This window comes from Pristis pectinata, chromosome 7 (genome assembly GCF_009764475.1).
Source record: "Pristis pectinata isolate sPriPec2 chromosome 7, sPriPec2.1.pri, whole genome shotgun sequence".
NCBI classification, from domain to species: Eukaryota; Metazoa; Chordata; class Chondrichthyes; order Rhinopristiformes; family Pristidae; genus Pristis; species Pristis pectinata.
Window position 1 is genome coordinate 31,376,632 of NC_067411.1, and position 22,098 is coordinate 31,398,729.

A 22,098-nucleotide genomic window follows, 5' to 3' on the forward strand; every position below is an offset into this window, starting at 1 on the left:
CCAGTCTGCTTAATCTCTCCTTGTACGACAATCTCCCCATCTCAGGAATCAGTGGTAAACCTTTGTTGCACTCCCTGTACCAAATGTACATCCTTCCTTAGGTAGGAAGAGCAGACCTGTACAAATATTCCAAGTGCAATCTCATTAGACCCCTATATAATTTATGTAAGACATTGAAGTGGTGCATCATGAAGGGACTGATGGTTTGATATAAAATCACAAGGATTAGTATTCTAATACAAACAGTTCCTAAAGCATTATATGCAATAGAACTGGCAATTCTGAGCTTTGTGCAAGCATTTGGGCACAAACCACTTGATGAATGTTCCCTCACCATCTTTTGCGCTGACAGAGTGAACAGAGCACTGAGCAGGTTAAAGGTGTGAGGAGAGAATTACAGTGTGGAATCATTGTAGGAGGATGATGATTAGAGAGTGGGAAGAGGACCATGAGGGTAATGATTAGGGGAGAAGGTGGTTGGGTTGTGACTCAGTGGGATGTTTGAGCAATGGGAGAAAGTAGGAGTGGTGCCCAGAGGAAATTTAGATTGTACTGTTAGTGAGATGAACAAGGAGGGGACTGAGGAGAAGCTCTCCTTGAATATCCTACTCTTGTATTCTTGAGTTTTTCTTCATTTCACGGGTTCTCTATTCAGCCTTTCTTTTTAAATCTTACACTTTCTTTCCCTTGCCTTGATTCATTACACAAGTAGAACTTTTTTTATTTTTTGCCAAGATCAAATATCTGGCAGAATACAAGAACTGTGCAAACTTGCACAGGCCATGTATTCTGCCAGATGCTTGATCATCACTTTATCTGCAGCTTTAGCTATCAATACTTCTACCCAGTTAACGTAAGGTACATCTGCCTCATCTGTCCAAAGTCGGTCTTAAGTATATTTAAAATTTTTGCTTCATTCTCTCTCAGTTGCAATATCAAATGCTATGTATAAAAGGTTGCATTCCATTGCTGTTAAATTACCAAATTAGTAATCCAGAGTCCTGGTGTAATATCTGAAGATGTTCAGATCCACAGAAAGCCAGGAATGTTAAATTAATTTATTAGAGATTGTTTAATTATTAGTAAGTGTGACAGTGGAATTCTGTCTATTTTACTAATGTTCTTTAGAGAAGAAAACCTGTCTTCTTTGCCTTTTCTGGCCATATGTGACTAGGCCAATATTGCTGTGATTGACTTTTGAATGCCCTCTGAAATAGCGTAACAAGCCATTCATAAATAGCTAAGGACGGGGATTAAATGTTGCCTTGTCGCCCATTCCATGAATGGATGAAAACAAATCTAGGAAGTTGGCAGAGCAAGTTGTTAAGCCTGTTATTTGAAGAGAAAGCATCCTAGATCCTGGGATTTTTACATTAGGCTGTAAGCCCTAATGTCTACAAAGTGTGTTCATTCAAACTAGTGAGAGGTGTTAAAGACTGCAAAACTATAAAGGATATTTGGATTCATTTTCCTCTGGGTTTCCCACCTGACAGATTGTTGAGCAGGAAAGACTGCAGGACAGGCTGGCAGCAGAGGATCAGGTAGATTTAATGATGGAGGTAATGGGAAGAGTGACTACAGTCCATGCAGAGTGCAAAACGGTGATTGTCAGGTTTGAGGGCAGGTGGACAGGGTGATTGGTAGTTCCAGGTCATGGAGGTAGTTTTAATGTTGGTGAGAGTCAGTGAACTTGTGGGCAAGAGCAGTTGAGTGAGAGATCATAGACATGTAGTAAAGATTGAAGATCATGGAAGCCCAATGATCTGCACCATTTGGCATGGTTGTTTAGGGCAGCATTCTCTAGCATTTCTCTTGTTCTGTCCAGTTGAGTGGCACTGCATTCTACCTGGTTCATTTCCTATCTGTTCAGTCATCTAGAGAATCTCTGGACTTTTTTTTCTCCTACACTCCATCCTTTGTCCTCTTATTTCTTATTTACATTCTGTATCTCAGCCACACAATAGATTCACAGTTCCTATTGATAGCTCCTTGCCACCAGAGCTCTGAGTATCTTCGATCTGTCATGTTGCTGCTTCAAAATCCAGTACTGGATGAGCTGAAATTTCTTCCATTCAAGTATTGTCAAGACCAAAGCCATTGTCTTCACTCCTAGGTATGGGCAATAAATGCTGGCTTTGAAAGCAATGCTCAAATCCCAAAACTTGAATGAAACGACAAATTTCCTGCCGTGAACTGATTTTCTAAGCCACCAGCTGTATCACTTCCCTAGTTAGTGTCTGAGGTTGAATCAGACAGTTCACAACCTTGGCATCCTACTTGAACCAAAGCTGAACTTCCAATTCTGTATCCTCTCCATCATCCAGATGACCATCATCCAGATGACCTACATCCATCTCTGTGTCAGCTATACCTATGAACTCTTCAGCTTTGACCTTGAGTTGCTAATATTTTATGAAAGTTATAGAAACTCCAATAACTTTGGAGCAAACTCTACATAAATACAGACCAAAAATCCCATCCCCAAAACTTTGGGCATGCACCTGATGCTGTGGCTATACATGTGACATTGGAGTCTATAATTCCAAAGGTCTCAAGGTTAGCTAACTATGAAGGTTACCTAATATGATGACCCATCTTTGCTCCTGCCTTACATCATATGCTGCAGAAACATTCATTGAAGTCTTTGAATCTCTGCTATTCCAGTCCTCTCCTGGATGGTTTCACATGTTCTATTCTATAAACTCAAGTTCACCCTAGGCCCAGCTGCTCCTATCTAATATGCAGCAAGTCCTGTTCACACATTACATCTATACTTGTTGAACTACATTAGTTGCTGGTCCTACAGTGACTTAAATTTAAATTATTTATCCTTGTTTTCACATCACTGCATAATCTTATCCCACCTTTCTTCTATTCCTGCAAAGCCCAAAGATCTCCATACTCTTTCCACACTGGAGTATTCCAAATTTTCATTCCTCTACCATTGTCTTCATCTTCCAAGGCCCTAAGCTCTGAAATGTTCTCTCTAAGTCTGTGTAGCTCTCTACTTTGTCACTCATTAAAACCTGTCTTTGACCTAGTTTTTTGTTTTGTCCTAATATATCTCTACAGATAGCTGCATATTTTCACACCTCTTTGAAGTACTTTGGATTTTTTATTATAATTACAGGCACCAATTAAATACAAGTTATTACATTCAGGCAAATTTGTAACAATCAAAAATTTTAATTGTTGAAAATATAGAATAGGGATTACAGATCAGTTATGTGAATGACCGACAATGGCACAGAGCATTTCCTATTCAATGCACATATTGAGAATATGCTTCCCATGATATTTCATTACCCAAGTTGTGGACAGTTTGTTGTAACTTACCAATTTAAAAAAAATCACAGAGTGATATTAATGTTCATCTTTAATAATTTGGTGAAAAGATGCTAAACTGTTCTTGAAATCTCTAATGGCCCATAATTTTTGACTTTTACTGAGGTACTCATTCCAAATGGGTTGTCTGCTTTAAATATTTTGATATTTCTTTGTTTTTCTTTTGTAGGTGGTATCATGGAGCCATTAGCCGAACAGATGCAGAAAAGCTTTTACAATTATGTAAAGAGTGTAGCTATCTCATCCGAAATAGTCAAAGCAGCAAAAATGATTACTCACTTTCACTGAAGTAAGTGACATGTCCTTAAATAATTGATTATAATTTATTAATGAAGTGAAACACAGGTGCAAATACATGCAATGATTGGCTTATAATTTACTGAGCCAAGACATTGGTATCCGATTATCGTAAAATGTTGAATCATTTTGCACAGACCTTTTGTACTACACGTATAACTCTGCATTAATTTAGTTGGTTTGCAAGTTTGCTTTTGATTTGTAGATGTCTGTATATTTATCAACATCTTACCAAATATGTACTTCCTGTATACAAAGATTCTGGTGTAACAGTTCTAGTCAATCTCTGGAAACAATCATTGTTCAATTACCTGTTGTAAACAGCTGCCTACTATCAATTATTGGCAGAATGTTGCTTTAATGGAAACAGAACTCCTGTCCATCTTTTCATTAGAAACTGAAATGTATTATTTCTATTGAGACTTTTAGATATTTACATTAAGGCATATTTGTGTTAATTGCACACCTCAATGCAGATTATTTGATAGGTGTATATATCTTCACAATAACATGACTTAACTTGGGGAAAAAAATCAGTCGAGCGCTTCAAAAACACTGCAGGATTGCAGTAATGGCTAGCCAGCAGATTCTTAGAGACTTCCCAAAGTCAGTGCACTGTGAAATTCTGTGCCACCTCACACAGAATGAAGAATGAAATGTGCCAGAGGTGATATGTGTGCATCTCACCTCCAACTCTGTCCATTGACTCAGCATTAACGACCTGATCCTACACCTCATAGAAACCCAATGCGTCATATATCCTCCTGAGCTTTAAGATAAGATTTCTTTATTAGTCATATGCACATCGAAACACACAGTAAAATGCATCTTAGCGTAGAATGTTCTGGGGGCAGCCCAGAAGTGTCGCCACGCTTCTGGCGCCAACATAACATGCCCACAACTTCCTAACCCATATGTCTTTGGAATGTGGGAGGAAACCAGAGCACACAGAAGAAACCCACACAGTCACAGGGAGAACGGACAAACTCCTTACAGACAGTGGCTGGAATTGAACCCAGGTCACTGGTGCTGTAATAACATTATGCTAACCACTGCACTACCATGCCTGCCCTACGCTGCCGTGCCTGCTCTGTGCAACTGGTTGGGCCATGTAGGGATTTTTTTTTACTTTATTGAATTAGTATTAATGTTTTAATTAGCTCATGTTGGTTAAATATTTCTGAACCTCAGCTTAAGCTGTCCAAGACCATCAGGCTAGCCCATCATTTGTGCTGGCTAAGCCACTGCTCACATTTGACCCCACTTTGGGGAATGCCTATACTGGCAAGGCCTTGGTCATAAGAAGCCTCTTGGCCACTGAAGATTAGTGTTGCCGTGGTCCTGACAGAGAGTTCAGTGCAAGCCAGCCCATTGAGTCAATCACAGTTCTCATGCTGTTAGGTGATAATAGGCCCTATGTTTCTGAATGTTCCAATGTCTTTATAAGCTCTAACAATGTCATTTAAAATTCTCATTGTATTCAAATCCCTCCATGGACTTTCCTCTTCCTATTCCATAACTTTCTACATGTTAGCAACCCCCTGATCTTTGCATTACATTCCAAGCTGCTTGTGCATCCCTGATTTCCTTTGCCCTACCATTGGTGACTATGCACACCAAAGCTGTAGAGCAACAAACAATCTGCTGCTCCTCCAGAAGATTATTGCTCCAGAATTCACCATCTGCAATCTCTTGTGATACCAAAAGTATATTTTTTGCTGATGAAATATTATATAGGGAGAGGAGCGAGGAATCTGGGGAGAAAAATGAAGAGTTAAGGAGCGGAGTGGTGAGCCTGTATAGGCAGGACAGTGTCTGGGTTTGTCCACCCTTTGATCTCCACCATTTCCAGGTGTCACTAAACCAAATTGAGGATTCTGGTGTGAGGTGAATTGCCCCCAGACCTGATGCTGCCCTGTGCTAGTGACTAGATACATCATATCAAACTGAGACCCAGTTTCTGATTGCCCCACCCCCCACCCCAACCCTTATTGCCACAGCAAAAGTAAATTTTAGACTGCTGGACTAACTCAACAGAAACAATAAAGTGGGCATCTATTCTGGAAAGAACTAGATGGAACATTTATTTTTATTATTAATACTTTTCATAATATGCACAATTAATGCATTCATTTATGTTTGTGTTAGTTGCATACCTCAATGCAGATTATTTGATAGGTCTTATATATCTTCACAATAACATGATTTAATTTAGAAATTGAATTTTCTCTTGTGTTTTACTATTTTAATCAATTTAACAATTCTGTAATTCAGTAGCCTGTGTTTCGGGATACCTTTACTTCACAGATGTTAATGAAAGCTTTCAACTAAGTCTACATATTCTGACTATTTGCAGCTTGCAGAATTTTCCAGCTAGCATACTGCACATCAAAAGTGGTTGAAGTATATTGTCTTGTTATCTTGTAGAGATTTAAGAATATCTTTGCCATCTCCAGTGTTTTGAAGACTTCACTCGTCAGAGGTTTTATTTCTTAGTAAGCTGTCAATTATTTTAATGCATGCATAGCAGACAACTGAACAGCAGCACACACTGAACATGTCAGTGGTTAAGGACAAAGTGAAGAAATTGCTCAACGACAATGGATTGCCAGAGGCAATTCACAATTAAGATTTTCTCTCCTGAATTAATGGCCCAGATTCTGCAGAGGAATATCAACATAATTACTGATATTTCCTCCTTTAACTGACAGTAATTTGAGGAATTTATGAACATGGAAATCCTAAAGTTGCTGTCAACTATTCACACTAATTTTCAGGAATAGTTTCCAATTTTGGATTCGGTGTTCAGTGGCAGAATGCAAAGTTGCAGTAGTTACCCAATACTTAAACTAGGAAATCCTTTTGTATAATCTCCATTCCTTAGTATGGAGAGGAGTAAGTGCATAGAGCAAAAAAATGTAATTGCACTAAAAATTAATTTAATTGAACTAATTTATTTATACATATTCAATTGTGCTTGTATTTAAATATATTCAAGCATTTTATTTTTCTTCAATTTTTTTTTGTTTTGAAGAGTTACTAATTTGAATACTTTTTAATGGTTTTGGAATGTTTTCGAATGGTTCTAGATGTCAGGCATGGACCATGGCTTAGTTGGCTGTCATTTAATTTTTAGATTTTAATTGTTTTTTCTTCACTTTCTACATATATAGCCTTGGATACCGGGCACGTTCCATAGCCTTATAATTACACAGAACAAAGAAGCTCAATCTGACTTTAACTGCTCCTTAGCTGCCACATGACAATTGTGCCTTTATAGTTGTTCTATTTCTTTCAGGAAAACAAATAAAACCACAGATGCTGAAATTTGAGGCAAAAGCAGAAAATGCTGAAAGAATGCTTTGAGTTCTTACAGTGTTTTCTGTTTCTGTTCTCCTTTGTTCCACCTGTCCCCTTCTCCCTGGCCCCCCCCCGCTGCCTAAAATTAACTTGCTTTTACTCTCTATCCCAGTTCTGATGAAGAATCCAGGGCCTGAAATGTTATCTCTTTCCACAGATGCTACCTGACCTGCTGAGTGTTTCAAGCACTTGCTGTTTTTATTTTCATTGGTGGGATTTGTTCTCTTTCTCTCCTTCTATCCTCATCCATCTCAATAAGAGCATTTATTAAAAAAGAGTGGTGCCAGGACTGTGCCCTGTGACAGTCTGTTTTTCAAATTCCATTATGCAGCCGGTTTTGTCTGCCAGAGTAGTTGGTCACTCAGCAGGTTGGTAATGAACTTGATGGAAGCTTGGCAGCCAAGAGCCTTGAATAGTTTACATCCTTTCTACCAAAACAGTATCAAAACCAGAAGAAAGGTCAATGAATGCTGCAGCTGCTTTTAATTTGTATTGAAAATCTAGCATCGGCACAGCTTGTCAGCACCTGTTCACAACAGTTATGACCACTTCTAAAGCCAACTTGCTCCTTTGGGATCAAGCTTTAGCATGATCCTTTACAGGAGGAGCTGTAGTAGGAACTGAGGAATGATACTGGCCAGCAGCCTTTTGAGTCATCTGCCTATTTTACTGATTTAAGAAAGTCTGTGGCCTTGGATTCCTTTCATTCTTTTGGTTCTTTGTCAGTAGCATGTACGTTGGTGAAGAATTCTGCCAGTCGTTTGTGCCCCACAGCCCTAATTTCTTTATAATCTCTGAGAAATGCTTCATACGGGGCTCCTGCCTTTTCTTTTATATCCGCCAAGCTTTATTGACCTCCTGTACTGAATATGAAGCCTAGAGAGAAGATGAAGCTTGACAACGAGATGTGTGTTGTCTAATCTCCTTTTCAACCGGAATGTTTGAGTTGCTTTTGAATTATGTGTCAATAACATAACTAAATTTGCTGGGCAAACTGCCAGGAACATGGCAACAGTTCTGTGGAGCACTTTTCAGTTATCCTCTCAGATTGACCACCATTGTCCCACCATTGACACCTTAGTATCCTGCGAGGGTTTTTCGTCAGCCAGCTTGGGGCCCTTCATCGAGATTAGTCTGAAGACAAACCAAACAGGCCAGAGCTGCTTGAGGTCATCCTTCAAGGCACCTAAATCATCCTCCACTGTAGAAGAGCAACCTTGTATCAACTTGCTGCATTCACTTAAGATACACTACATAATAGTAAGACGAACACTAAGGTTTGCACAAGAGTGATTCAGATTAGTTTATTGTCATACACACCAGGGTGCAATGAAATTCCTTGCTTGCATGAAGCTCACAGAGTAAACAGTATACATGGTAATAATAAATACAGTGACAAGCAAAACAACAGAATCGTATAAAGTACAACATAATGGTGGAAAGATAGTAGTATCTGTAGTATTAGATAGTTGTAGCACCTAATCTGAAGTAGTGTAAAAAGAAATGCTGAAGTGACAACAATAGAATAACCAATTGAGGTAGAATTAAGAGACCAAGAACATGGCAGCACCACTGGGAAGGGCGTTGCTTTCGAGGTGATTGGTTCAGAAGTCTGAAAGCAGTAAGGAAGAAGCTATTCCTGAGTGTGGTCGTCTAGGCTTTCAAGCTCCTGTGTTATTTCCCAGAAGGTAAAAGGGAAAGCCAGGGCGGCAGGCATCCTTGACGATACTGTTAGCCTTCCTGAGGCAACGCACCATGAAGAAATTGAATAGCCTATGATAGACCGGGCAATGTTCACCACTCTCTGAAGGTTCAATCAGTCCAGAGCAAAGCAGTTGCCGTACCAAGTTGGAATGCAACCCAACCCGTCAGGATACTTTCTATAGCAGATCTGTAGAAGTTTGAGAGAATCCTCGTGGACAAGCCGAATTTTCTCAGATGCCTAAGAAAGTACTTATGCTGATGGGTTTTCCTGATCACCACATCAGTATGGAAGGATCAGGTGAGGTTGCTGGTGACAATAGATGCCTGGGAACTTGAAGCTGTCGACCATCTCTACAACAGCTCAGTTGATGAGAATAGGTTTGTGTTCACCCCCCTACTTGCTTAGGTCAACAACCAGTTCTTCCGCCTTCCTGACGTTAAGACCAAATTGTTGTTCTAACACCATGAACTCTTTCCCGTTCGTGATCTCTTTCCCGTACTCCATGTCATCATTGTTGTTGATCTGGTATATAACAATGGTGTCGTTAGCGAACTAAAAAATCGAGTTGTCACTGTATCTGGCCATACAGTCATGGGTATACAAGGAGCAGAACAAGGGACTGAGCAAGCAGCCCCGGGGAGTACTTGTGTTAAGGGTCAGGGTGAATGAAATGTTAGACTAATTTTAACTAACTAAGGTCTTCCGTCAACAGTGATTTTATTGTTTTGGTCTTGATTGAATGCATAAATATGGTTTGGTGTTTTGGTTTGTGGTGAAGCAGGTACTAGAAAGCCCAAAGGTCAGCTATTGGTTTTGCACAGACACAACCAGGTGCTTCAAAATGAACAAATATGGCATTGACCGTTATAGTCTGTCAATGGTCATGTACAGTTTGGACCTCAGCGAGAGAGAGTTCAATCTGTTGTGAAGCCGTTCAAGCTTCCTATGAGAAGTCCTTAATCCCAGGTGGGTGTATTTTGTTACTCTGAGTGCTCTCTGCTGAGGGAGAGGAAAAAGAACCTCTGCTTTAATTGAGAGCCACAGCTGAGCATGACAAACTGGCATGACAGATATTGGCCACCACTACCGGAAATAATTGGAAGGCTTGGAAGTTCAGAACCAGCGAGGCTATCGTGCCTCAGGTAAGTGATTGGGGCATGACTCCAAGGCTGGAGGTTTTTTGTTTGCAGCAGATCTCTGTAACCATCCCCTTTGAAAATTTTATTTTCTAAGCATAATTCTCCTCAATGAGGTTCACATAGGAATATTGCTCACAGAAGACACTTGAAGGATAGACCCTCATACCCACAGACTCTTTCCACCTCCTCTTTCAGCCTCCTCTAGCAGGGCTCTCTCTTGTTCATAGTTACGCAGGCTCCCCAGAGATACTGTAATTAAAGCTTCTGATTTTGGTGAGCATGCTACCTGTTAACTCAGCCTCCACTTCAAATCTTGAAAATAAGTTCAAAACACCTCTGGCATCTCATTCAAGATAAACTCACTTTCAGTTCAGCCCTATCATCCTGAGCCCTATAAAACTGCAAGTAATTGAGGTTCCTTTTTAATAGTATTAGTGGATATAGTCTTCCAGATATCCAAGCTTGATTTCCATACTGTCTTCATCACTGCATTATGTATGTTTACATTGCCCTATTTGGCAAGCAATACATCAACATTGCACTTGGATTGACATTAACATCTGCCAAATTTGCATATTTCTGGCATGCATATGCAATGCAATTGAAATTCCAACCAGATTCAGACCCATGGTGCCCAAAGAGGGCTACATTACCCAATTTAGTTTTTAGGCTGATGTCTGTATGTCCAGGCCAAATAAATTACTTCACATTTGCAGTTATTTTTATTAACGTCCATGACTGCCTGGCAAATCCTCAGAATCATCTTGGAAGATTAGGCAAGAAATCCTGCTATGAATGGTAATCTAGCCCTAGGAAGAAGCATTTTTAAAAGACAGAATTCTTATTTATACACTGGTCTGATTATGCTTGAGAGGCAAATCATCCAGATTTGACGATATACAGTTTACAGATGCCACCTGATCTGCTGAGAATTTGCATCATTTTCTGTTTTTATTTATCGCAGTAAGCTTGTAGAGTCTCATTCCACTTCTGAATACTTCAGTCACAATAGCTGTTGGGACTTGCCCCGTGGCCAGCACATACCTAAGCAAGTCAGCAAGGATGGACTGGCCTGACTTCCAAAAACTCGATCTGTTTGTACCCAATTTCTTCGTAAATGCAGTGGCATTGTAAGACATTATAAAAATTGCTGATGCATTATTGACAGACAATGATGGACTAGTAGCTGACATCACTTTCACTCTGCTTGGAAATTAGCGACTCTCTCACCTCGTACCACTGTAGGCTATGGCTTCAGGCTCCCCATCTGTTACTCTGGATGGTTTGTGACCACCATCCAATTTCAGTGTGACTGATGTTCAACCTCATACAAGTCTGACCTTGAGAACATATTTTGTAGTTCAGTGGTCAGTTTTGGTGAACCTTCTTGTTCAGTGAGATTCTTGACAGCATTTGTCCAGCATCTCGTGATTACAAATTATTTTCAAAATTTGATGGCAATATTGTGAAATTTCCTATTCTTTGAATCCATTCAGTTTCCTGTGCAATATTTTCTGGTTATTCATCTCAACAATTTCTTCATCAATTACATTAATATGGTTACTGGTATGATGACATTTTTTAAATGTAAAAGTTCTTTCTTTCCCTAAGATGATTAAATTGCACAAGAGTTTCTTATGGATTGTCTAGTATTGAAGGATAGTATTGAACGCCTTGTGCCTATGTTAGTTCTTTCAAGGAACCATACAGTTAACCCCACTGCTGACTTTTCCCTAAATCCTTGCAAACTTTCCTTTTCCCCATGCTAAGAAGATTTACCCTCTCCTCTTATCTGGTTCTATTACATTAAATCTGTATCCTCTGCAAATTGTCCTAGCAGGGGAAATCAAAGTTTCTCTTCCCTAGACATTATATGAAAACCAGTCTCAAATTTGATTATCTTCATTTGTCAGATTTGAAATTATTTATCTACAACACCTTCTGATGCACATTGGTTTTAATTTTATAGAGAGAAAGTAAACGGTGACATTTAGTGACAAAGCAGAAATCTGACTCATGACATGTTAAAAGGTTACCAAACCAAACATGCAAGAGGCAGGCAAGGTACTTTCTATATTTCTCCATGTTAATTTCTTCTTGGCTTAGTGTTCACCGTTAGGCACTGGGTCAGGATGGATTCTGTAGCGACATGGTCTTTGAACAGTGTAAAATTTTCAACCAAAGTCAGAATATTGCATGTAAGCAATCCTTTTTTCCCTCTAGCAGTTTGTTTAATGTATCTTTTTCCTATTTGCTCCTTGTGCTTAAATTATGCAGACCTTAACAACTAAAGGACCACAAAGAAGTTATAAGTGCTTTTCTTAAGCTGCGAAAGGAGTAAAGCAAGCTGTAATAAGTTTTCCTCTTAGACTAACAAAAGCTGACTGCTTACATACCTCTTTTCAAACTGATAGATATGTTGTTATCAATCTCTATTGAAATCAAAGAAAACAAGTCTCCCAGACTTTCTTAAGACTGCAAAACATGTTCTTGTCTGCATCTGGCTAATGACAGCTGGCCAGTTATCCTGCTTTAGCAAGGTACATAATCAACATGACAGATCTGCTCTTTGTGCTATTTGAGCACTTTCCTTCCCCTACAATTCACATTATGTTGGTGATGTATATTTCAGATGCATTTTTTTAAAAAAACTTGCATCCTAAATTCTAGCACAGTAAATCTATGATTTAATTTTTTCTGCTGAAAAGAAAATAATCCAATTTTTTTCTAATTCTTTGTCTTAAATGATGACCTACATCCTGCAAATATTCTGATAAATCTCCTGTACACCCTCTCCTTGGCTTCAACATCCTTTTTAAGCATAGTGGAAAGGGCTTTCTGACTTTATAAACCGGAAAATGTTGTGCAAGTGTAGGGATCTCACAGAAGCCAAATGTGGGGCAGGGCTGGGTTAAGTATGATCTGCCACTTTGCTTCTCTTTATTCTACTTAATGAAGTGTATTACTACTTGTATTTCTATGTTAAATAGCATATGCCACTTGTGTACCTCATTTACGAATTTGTTACATTCTCAAGTTTGTCCTTCATGCTGTTCTCCACATTTCTCCTGATGGGGTCAGCTCCATATTTTGTAATTGTACTAATTATTCAAGTGCAGACTAATTATATTCATCAACAAAAGCACTGGACTTAATACTTATATACATTTGTCCAATCTAAACAAAGCAACACCACTACTCTTGACTTTCTCTCTACAAGCAACTTTTTTGTTTACCAACACTGTGACAGGCCCCTTTAGTTCAACAGGGTTCCATTTTACTAACCAGTTTATTAATTGATACTTTAAAAAAATGTTTTGAAAATTAATATACTCGTCAGATGCACTACCTTCAGCAATCCTTTCTATCACTACCTGAAGGAAATCAACTAATCTAATCATGCATGTATTTGCCTCTTTTAAAAAAAACATACCTACTGCTTTTCATTGATTCATATTTTTCCAACTGACAATTAATTAAGTTTGTCCAGGATTATTATCTCAAAATGCTCTCACCACTTAAGTAAGACTGCCTGGCCTCTTGAATGGGAATGTAACTGGTGCAGTGCTCCAATCCTCTGGCAGTATCTGCTCTGCATAACGTGATGGGCGGAGTCTCCACTATCTCCACCCTTCCATCTTTCAATAATGTAGAATTTTTCAACTCTCCTTTATTTTCATGTTGATTATTTCAGAATAACTGAAAAGACAAACAAATATTGGCAATAAAACATCAGTCAACATTCTAAACAAAAATTACCATAACAGAACTTATTGTTATTTATTTCTTGAGTGAAAAGATTCATGTGGTTAAAATATCCAAGGATATAAAATATTGTTTCTTCTTTATTTTTGAGTTTCATTACAATATCTTGGAAATCTTCATCTTGACTATATGCTTTACTGATAGGTTTGGATACTTTTAGATCTATTGGAATCATTCCACTGAATAAAACTGTCCAACATATTTTGTCATTGAGCCACATTAGATGTATACATCTTCTTATAAAGCTGCAAATGCAGGTTTCAGAAAAGGCTGTAACTTCATGGAGCTGTTCCTGTGCCCTGTTGTTCCATCTAATTGGGCTTCCATTTGGGATTATTAATACTGGTTCTATCACTTTTGCATATACCAGTTGATAAATGATAGAAAGAAATTAACCCAGTGAAATTAACCCTGTACAATATTTAAATTTAATTTCTCTACTAATTTTCAAGTTTTGAAATTATTTATATTGTTGATATCAGATATTGGCGTTCCAGTCTAGAATTTGTCCACCAATGATGTAAAAGTGTTGAGCGCAATGTAAACCAAATCTCCAAATATGGACAATTACAAACTAATAGGTAGTATGCTGTCTGGACCACTTCAGCTCTATTTCCAAGACTCTGAAATGGTAAAGTATATACAGGTCCACCCCAGCTTATGAACACCCAACTTATCTACAGCCTGTACATACAAACAAGCGTTTGGGAGACCGGTATGGATTTGCTGGCTGCTGCGGAGCTGCAGGCATCTTCTGCCATGTGGGAATTCGGTTCCTGTATGGCCAGAGACCTGCAAACCCATACGTGAATAGGTATTGTGGCACATCTTTAATAACATTGTATCCTTTGGAGGAGAAGGAAATCATAATGTTTGTAAAAGCCTGTTAATCATGCATGGTTCTGGTACTAATTTCGTTGGTTGACAGCGATAAAGTTTAGTTTCCATATATGTCTGTCAACCTTAATCAAGATTACAAAAATTGATATCCTCCAACTTCATAAAGATTCTTGAATAATTATTCCATTAAATCTATTAATCAAGGGCACAACATATTGCTGAGGGGAAAGTTAAAATTTGCAGCTTCTTCCCCCTGGTTACCTGGAGATGACTACAAGTAATCTCTGACAGTGGCCACAAACCAACTATATATTAATCAAGTGGAATCCCTTCCAATAGAAGATGTCAAAATTCTAATTGTGTGCACTCAATATTAAGGGAGCAATCTATAAATCATGACCTTTGGCAAGTCCATGACATTTGTGTGGCATGGACTTACTGCCTTTAAAGGAAATGAACCAAGTTCCAGCAAACAGAGTCTGTTGTCTCTCTGATTGTATTTAATGATATATTGCACAAAGCAGCTGCTACAACCTAGATAGATCATGAGAGATTTGGAAGCATTCCAGAACTTAAGGGAAATAAAGTATTTAAAAATTTAAACGTTAATAATCTTAAATCTCAAAACTTAAAAATGTAAATTTCAAGACTTAAACAGTTTTAAAATAATTTCAGCTCCTTTCAACATTGAAATAATCAATTAACAAGCCAATTAAAGATTTATCATTCTTAAAAATAGTAATTTTTAAATTGATAACGTATAACAGTCTTTTTAGGTCACCCAACTCTTAACTGTCATCATGGTAGCCATTCACATTCATTCAAATCAGGGGGAGAATAGCTCTTGCTTTTCTTTGAACTGAAGCAGAATTCTTCAGTGAGTGTGAAACATTAAGCCCTGGGCCCTTTAATCCAAGTTACCTCTCCCATGCTGGGCAGTGCAGCTGTGGAGCACAACCTGTGCTACAGCCGCAATCGTCAGCACGAAGTTGGGTCTTCCATGTTTGTATCTGCATGTGCAGAGATCCTGGAGTTACTGTGGTAAGGTAGGGTGATGATACTTAATGCTGACGGGTTTTCCATTACTAGCTTGAAAAATCCAGGTAGTCAACTTTCAAAAGGAATGGGATAAATATTAGAAGAGAGAATTTTCCAGGCTAAGCATGATGAGCAGAGAAATGTGAGGACTGAATGTTTTTTTTTCCAAAGAGCTGGCACAGTGTGATGCTCAAAAAATACTCTTATTCTATATTTACATGAAGTGACAATTTAACACTGTGAGTCCCTGCAAAAGTTCAACTCAATGCCAAAGTAAATGGTTATAATAGTCAGTTCAAATGGCGCAAATCATGGACTGGAATCTCGCTGAAATTCCGGGCTTTGTAGTGATCTCGTATAGTTGGGAGCCATCATATTAGGATTCAGTTGATCCTTATCTCCTCTCAGTTCTCTACTGAGATTCGAAGATGAAGCCCATCCTGAAATTTCACATACTGCATCCCACGCACCGGGCATTCCCCATACCACTTAGACATCCTAAATTTATTTGCTGTTTTTCTTGTAGCCTTGTCTGTAACCAAATCTCATGGAGGTGATATCACACTCTAGCTGTCATTTGTTCTTTCCTCAGACCCAACTCTGCTGCCCAGCACTGACTTCAGTACTGAGCAAGCAGAAGACGCAGTCCATCACTTGAAGCAACTTCTCCAAGTTTTCAGACCTGCTGCTCAGAAATTGGGGTCATGTGCAACAGATTTTGTTTTGGACAAGTCTGGAGATAAATGCTGGGGCTTGGGGTTGGGAGAAAAAGGGATCTTCCTTACTGATTGAACTGGAAAGAAGACTTGGCTTTGCTACTTGTTTCATGGCATCACTGCAGACCATTTGGTCCACAGCTGTGGACAGCACATAAACCTGGTAACCCTTGGTCCAATTTCCTTTGAAGAAAAAATTAAAACTGTCCCACACTGCAGTGCAGTTCCCCCTGAAATCTTGTCTGAAAAAATGTTATTGAAAGTACATTGAAAGGAAGCCTAAAGGTTTACCCCAGTACAATGCATTTATTTTCAAGTAAACTTTAACTAGTAAGTTGTGTGTTTGTCTGGGGTCAAGACTAGGTGTATTAAAGACTGCTGAACCCCTGGGTGTTCTAAGTGGGTATTTTGTGGATTACTTATGCAGATTAGTAGAAATTCAAGATCTGAAATTTAGATTTGTTTTTGTTTGCTATGATTATATTTGGTGTTATCTTTCTATCCAAGTAGGTATGCATTGTGATGCACAGTAAGATGTTGACATTTTTTCTTTAACAGAACACATGTACATGGTAATTACCTAAAGAAGTTCATACCTTTCACACTAATGAATTAGTAAATCATTCATTACTGCTATGACATTGAAATTTAATTTGAGACTGAGGCCATTCTAATTATAAAGCTTGTAGTGATCATGTCATTGTGGTGAATGGGGCCATTTTACTGGAGAGCAGGTGCAGAAGAGCAGTATACATTTGCACTGACTTGTGTGTTTCAACAAATTTTGATCATTTTTTAATTGTAATTCTGCTTATTTACAGGAGCAGCCAAGGTTTCATGCACATGAAGCTTACCAGAACCAAAGATAAATACATCTTGGGACAGAACAGTCTTCCATTTGATAGCATTCCTGAGGTCATACACTACTATACAACAAGAAAGTTACCCATTAAAGGAGCAGAACACTTGTCCCTCCTCTACCCTGTAACTGTGCGAACACTATAATTCTTTGCCCTCGTTTAGTTCCTTCCTATGGATAGGAGATTACCCAATTACTTTAAACTGCATAGATGGCTCAATTCAGATGTAACTGGAGACCCTGTTGTTCCTGAGTGAATACAATAACATATATTTTGTGGTACTACCGAGCTGTTGCATGAATATGATTTTGTTCAAAAACCGATCTAATATAATTCAAAATTGTTATTGCTATTTTGTTAATCCACTGAAATATTTAAATACTTCCCTGTAAATGTCAAAATTTAGTATGCTGATATAATATGATGCATATAGTTCATTTTACTCCCTAGTCTGCTGCAGAGAGACCTGACTTTGGTGATTATTTATATGTAAATACTGTGTCCTAATATATATATATAAATATATATAAATTTATTTTTATCTTTTTGGCACAGTGTATTGATGCCTTTGAAATGTTACTTAATGCATTTTAATGTTAGATTTAAAAAAGTTTAAATTTGTATGAGAATGATATTTTCATTAGAATTTATGATGGATTACAAAAGAAAGCAAAATACAATCATAATTGGGTAGAGACTTGCATTTATTTTGCATCTTATGAGCTAGATGTACCAACATGCTTTGAACTCGATGCGTTATTTCCAGAGCACAGCCATTCATATTGTAAGCAAACATGACAGCTAATTTGTTCACAGCAGGCTCTCATAAACAATAGCCAGGCTCAAGAACCAGATACTTTTTGGTGATGATGTTTCATGAATGTCAGCCAAGGCATATTTGAATAAAGCCTTTAGAACTTTTACATCCACCTCAGATAAGTGTGTCTCATTCCAAACTCAAAGCCGATAGCAACGGAGTAATCCTTCACTCCTGTAGACCCTAGGTCATGTTTATCTCGCCATGTAAACTCATCTAATGTTTTATGCACTTGCTAAACTACAATGTGTGGATTGTCCTTGCACCCCTAGGCCCCCCCCCCCCCCCCAGCCATTTTGTGAAGATAAACGTACAGATCATCTGCCTTTAAACACAGGTCTACATTTTTATTCTCGAAGAGTTCCAACTCTTCTCTATCCTCTTGCTCATTATGCACATTTTATATAAGCCATCCTAGAGTTTTCCCTGATTTTATTTTTCAGTGCTTTTTCAGGCCCTCTTTTTGTTTCTCTTATTTTCTTTCTTTCACCTCTTGTGCTTTCTGTATAGTATTGAGTATTATCCAACATAAGTTTCTCTTTTTCTGCCTGAGCCTACCATTGTTCCTAAATATCAGTGGACACCACTGTTTAATTTAAATTGAAACCAGGATGTGCTAAGATTTGTGCACCATCTGGACCTCATTGTCTATCAGCTGATCACCCACTCCCCCTTTGCCTGTTTATTCTTTAAGCTTTAGAGTGGCAATCTGAACCATGATCTGAGCTTGCATATGAGCTCCACCACTGATGTATATGTTATTGTTTACAAATAGCCTTCTGAAATTTCATGGGATTTGAGCTGTGCAGTCATTCAGACTGAGATACCTTGTCATATCTCAATTAGACTACCGGCTAAAGTTACCAGAAATAAACTTTATGTCCTTGATCTAGATAAAATACAAGTAATCATTTGCCAGCTACTCATCAAACAACACTTATTCTTGTGTTAACATCACATTTAATGTTTTTATATCTCCTTCTCTAACACTCATGCTCCCTTACCCATTAGACCCTGTAATTAGCAGAATAGGTAATATTAACATTTTCCAGAATGTGACTGCTTTTTGGAAATTTAAGTAAAGGTAAATTTTAGTAAAATCACACAATCATCCAATTTGAGGCAAGGAAATTTAAAGTCACTAATCTGAAATCTAAGGTTTTTTTTTCCAATTGTCAAATTCAGGCCAGTGAATCAAGTTGAGATTAAAAGTTTTGAATATTACCATTCTCCCTTTAAGGGAATAAGTAGTGATGTAATGATCAGAATTTAGATTATCAATAAATAAAAGTAAGAAATTGTCAATAAAAATTGAGAGTAAGAAGAAACATAGCTGTGAACATAACCCGCAGTATCTGTTTTGATTTTTGTTAAAATTATCACACTAAAACTAAATTATCTTAAGTGAGTAAACCATAATCATTGTCCTGGTGCAGCATGTATGTTGGATTAACAAAAAAATACTGCTGCCATCAAGTATTCGACTTATTTCCTTTACAGACTGATAATACATAGAGCTGTTGTTAAGAGATAATCCATGATTCAAAAATCATTCAAATATTGGAAATCTAATTCAGATTTATGTCAAAACTTATAAATTCATTATATCTTAAACATGTTGCTTCATATTTTCCTTGGGCCCACTGCCCACTGTCACAGCCTGTGTCTTGCTGACCAGTACGATTCTGGAGCCAGGAGGCATGCCCCAGAGTGATAATAGGATGTTGAATGATATAATTGCCTGATGCTGGGAACCAGAACATGCCCCATCCACAAACTCCTGTGGAAAAACTGCAACAAAAAACTGTCAAAGCTCTGTTCCCAACATCTCTTAAATAGTCAAGATTTTTCAAAGCTCCTAAATGTTTCTGACATTAAAAATTCTGAATGATGCTTCTAAATCATTAAAAAAACGTACAAAAATAACTTTAAAAGTTCTATTTACCTTATTTTCACCTTTCCTACATGGAATTGTTAATGTGAAAGCTTAACTTTCCTGCTCATCTGTATTATGGGTGCTTGGAATCTTGCTAGCACCTGTTGGAGAAATACTGTCACTCCTGGCAAGACCCAGCTAAATCTAAGCCTTTGTGTCTGTTTGCACTTCCTGACAACTTTTACTATTGTAACTTCCTCTGGCTACATTTTTATAATGGAAACTAATGCCAGATTGATAGTATGACAGATTTACATTAAATGTCTTGCAATTATATAGCACTGTTCATCATATTAAAGCTCAGGACCTCCCAAACACACCCAAACATCTAGTGTTGTAACTAAGGTAATCTAAAATAGTAAGGTGCTAATTTGTACTCTTAACACTGTAGTTTCATATGCAAAATTTTCAGAGGTATGACTATATAAAAGAAAATTGAATAATCTTGCATTACTATTGCCAAATATTTTTAATTATCAGACAAAAATAATCTTATTATGTTTTACAAGTTGGCTACTTTTGTATCAAGATTATGCAAAATTCATTACAATTTAAATGAAGTAGTTGAATTTCATGAAAATTCTCTTCGCTAATATTGGTTCATCCTTGCATAATGTTGAATCAGACTCCCATTAACCTATTAGAAGTGATGCCAGGTTGTTATAAAGAAACAATTTTTATTTTAGTGAAGTGATCTGTGGACAAATTATGCTGTGATAAAAATGTTCTGCTGATTATGAAGAGTTGGGATGTTTCCGTAGGGATGAATAGGAGATGGATGGGGTTTATGTAAGTCAGTGTCCAGAGACCTTGGACACTTATTCAGTTTTCACGGAAATGATCTGTTGTTTGAAAAGAATTGGAAGTGGTTGTGTGGTGATGAATTGGCCAAAATAACTGTGGAAAACATTAACTTAGAAGACATTAACTTTCATGCAAACAAAAAGAACGCTTGAATCTCTGCCTGGTGAATGAAAAAACTGTTGATGTACCATCTCCAGTACACTCAATTTCCTATCCTTCTTCCCAATCTGTTCGATGTTTGAGTTTGTTTTAAGGAGAGAACAATGCTGGTGTAGAGACACTAGGTAACTTTAAATCATTTGCATAATTCTCCATTATGGCAAATTTGAAAACAAAAGTATTGTCAGACTGCATTACAATTTTTATTCAGAGTACGTTTGTTTTTATTACTGTGAAAATTGTGCTTGTTTATGTTCATTAAAATAAAACAACCATATCTTGGCCAAGAAATTCTGTTGCATATTGCTAAGCACAGTTGGACACTTTGCCCACACGTCGTTGGTACCTGTAAACTGAAGTGTGAACCTCTGTGTATATGCACAGTTATGTCAAGCGACAGGCAACGATGACTGATGCTGCTTGTACATGTTTTACCACATTTAACTGATCTTTGAACATGCCAGAGGATAAAGGCTGAGGAATGCATACAAGAAGATTTTTTTGGACGATGGATTGATGTTCCTTAAGGTAAATACACTTTTTCACTTGGTGATCACCATTCTCCCCAGCCACAAGCAGTCTTCACTCCATTCTGATGTCTTTCATAGCCCTATGGATTTCTCGCTGCACCCCCAGCACCAATTGAATCTTCTACTTGCCTCCACTATTTAAATCACTTCCCCACCCCTGCCCATGTTCTCTTCCACTGGGAGTGCACTTTTCACTCTGACATCCAGTCATCTTCCCCTCCCATTGTCAAAATTCTGCAAATTACTCACTGCATGAACTGGGCGTAATCAAACTTGGGCCTTAATCTGTGAGTATCTTTATTGGTCATAACAGAATGCAAAAGTTTTCATTTCATTTATGTTATAGTTTAATTGCATTGATGGAAATTTAAGAGAAATCTGACGAAGCTGTCAGAATATTCTAAATATTAATCAGGGAGCAAGGGAACAGTAAAGTTAGATGATGTAGGTTTTAAAATTATGCCTAACTGGGAATAGTTAGTGGTCTTTGACTTGAAACATTAACTCTGTTTCTCTTTCTGCCAATATTGCCTGGCTTGAAATAGAAAATGAGCACTAACATATGTTATTTCTGTTTCTGTTGAATTTGTCTTTCAAGGAGAGCCGTTTCTGTTGAAATTGAACTTATGCAGGCAAATGCCCACTTTCTATTTCAACAGAAATGACTCTCCCTGAAAAATAAATTTGTCACGTCAAATGTGACGGAATGACAAATAATATCCAAAAAGCAGACAGGTCCAAATTGAAATCATCATAAAGTTTTAACAAAGGCCTCAATCAAAAGTAT

General features: G+C 37.8%; 1 protein-coding gene across 1 annotated transcript in view; it reads left to right on the forward strand.

Moving 5' to 3' along the window:
- The window catches only part of LOC127572848 (SH2 domain-containing adapter protein F-like), a 71,913-nt gene extending 50,856 nt beyond the window's left edge, over positions 1-21,057 (forward strand). Inside the window, exons 5-6 of the mRNA XM_052020525.1 lie at positions 3,515-3,634; positions 17,027-21,057. Coding sequence (XP_051876485.1) covers positions 3,515-3,634; positions 17,027-17,210 — 304 coding nt within the window. The 3' untranslated portion in view covers positions 17,211-21,057. The remainder of the gene's footprint in view (positions 1-3,514; positions 3,635-17,026) is intronic.
- Positions 21,058-22,098: the final 1,041 nt, after the last annotated feature.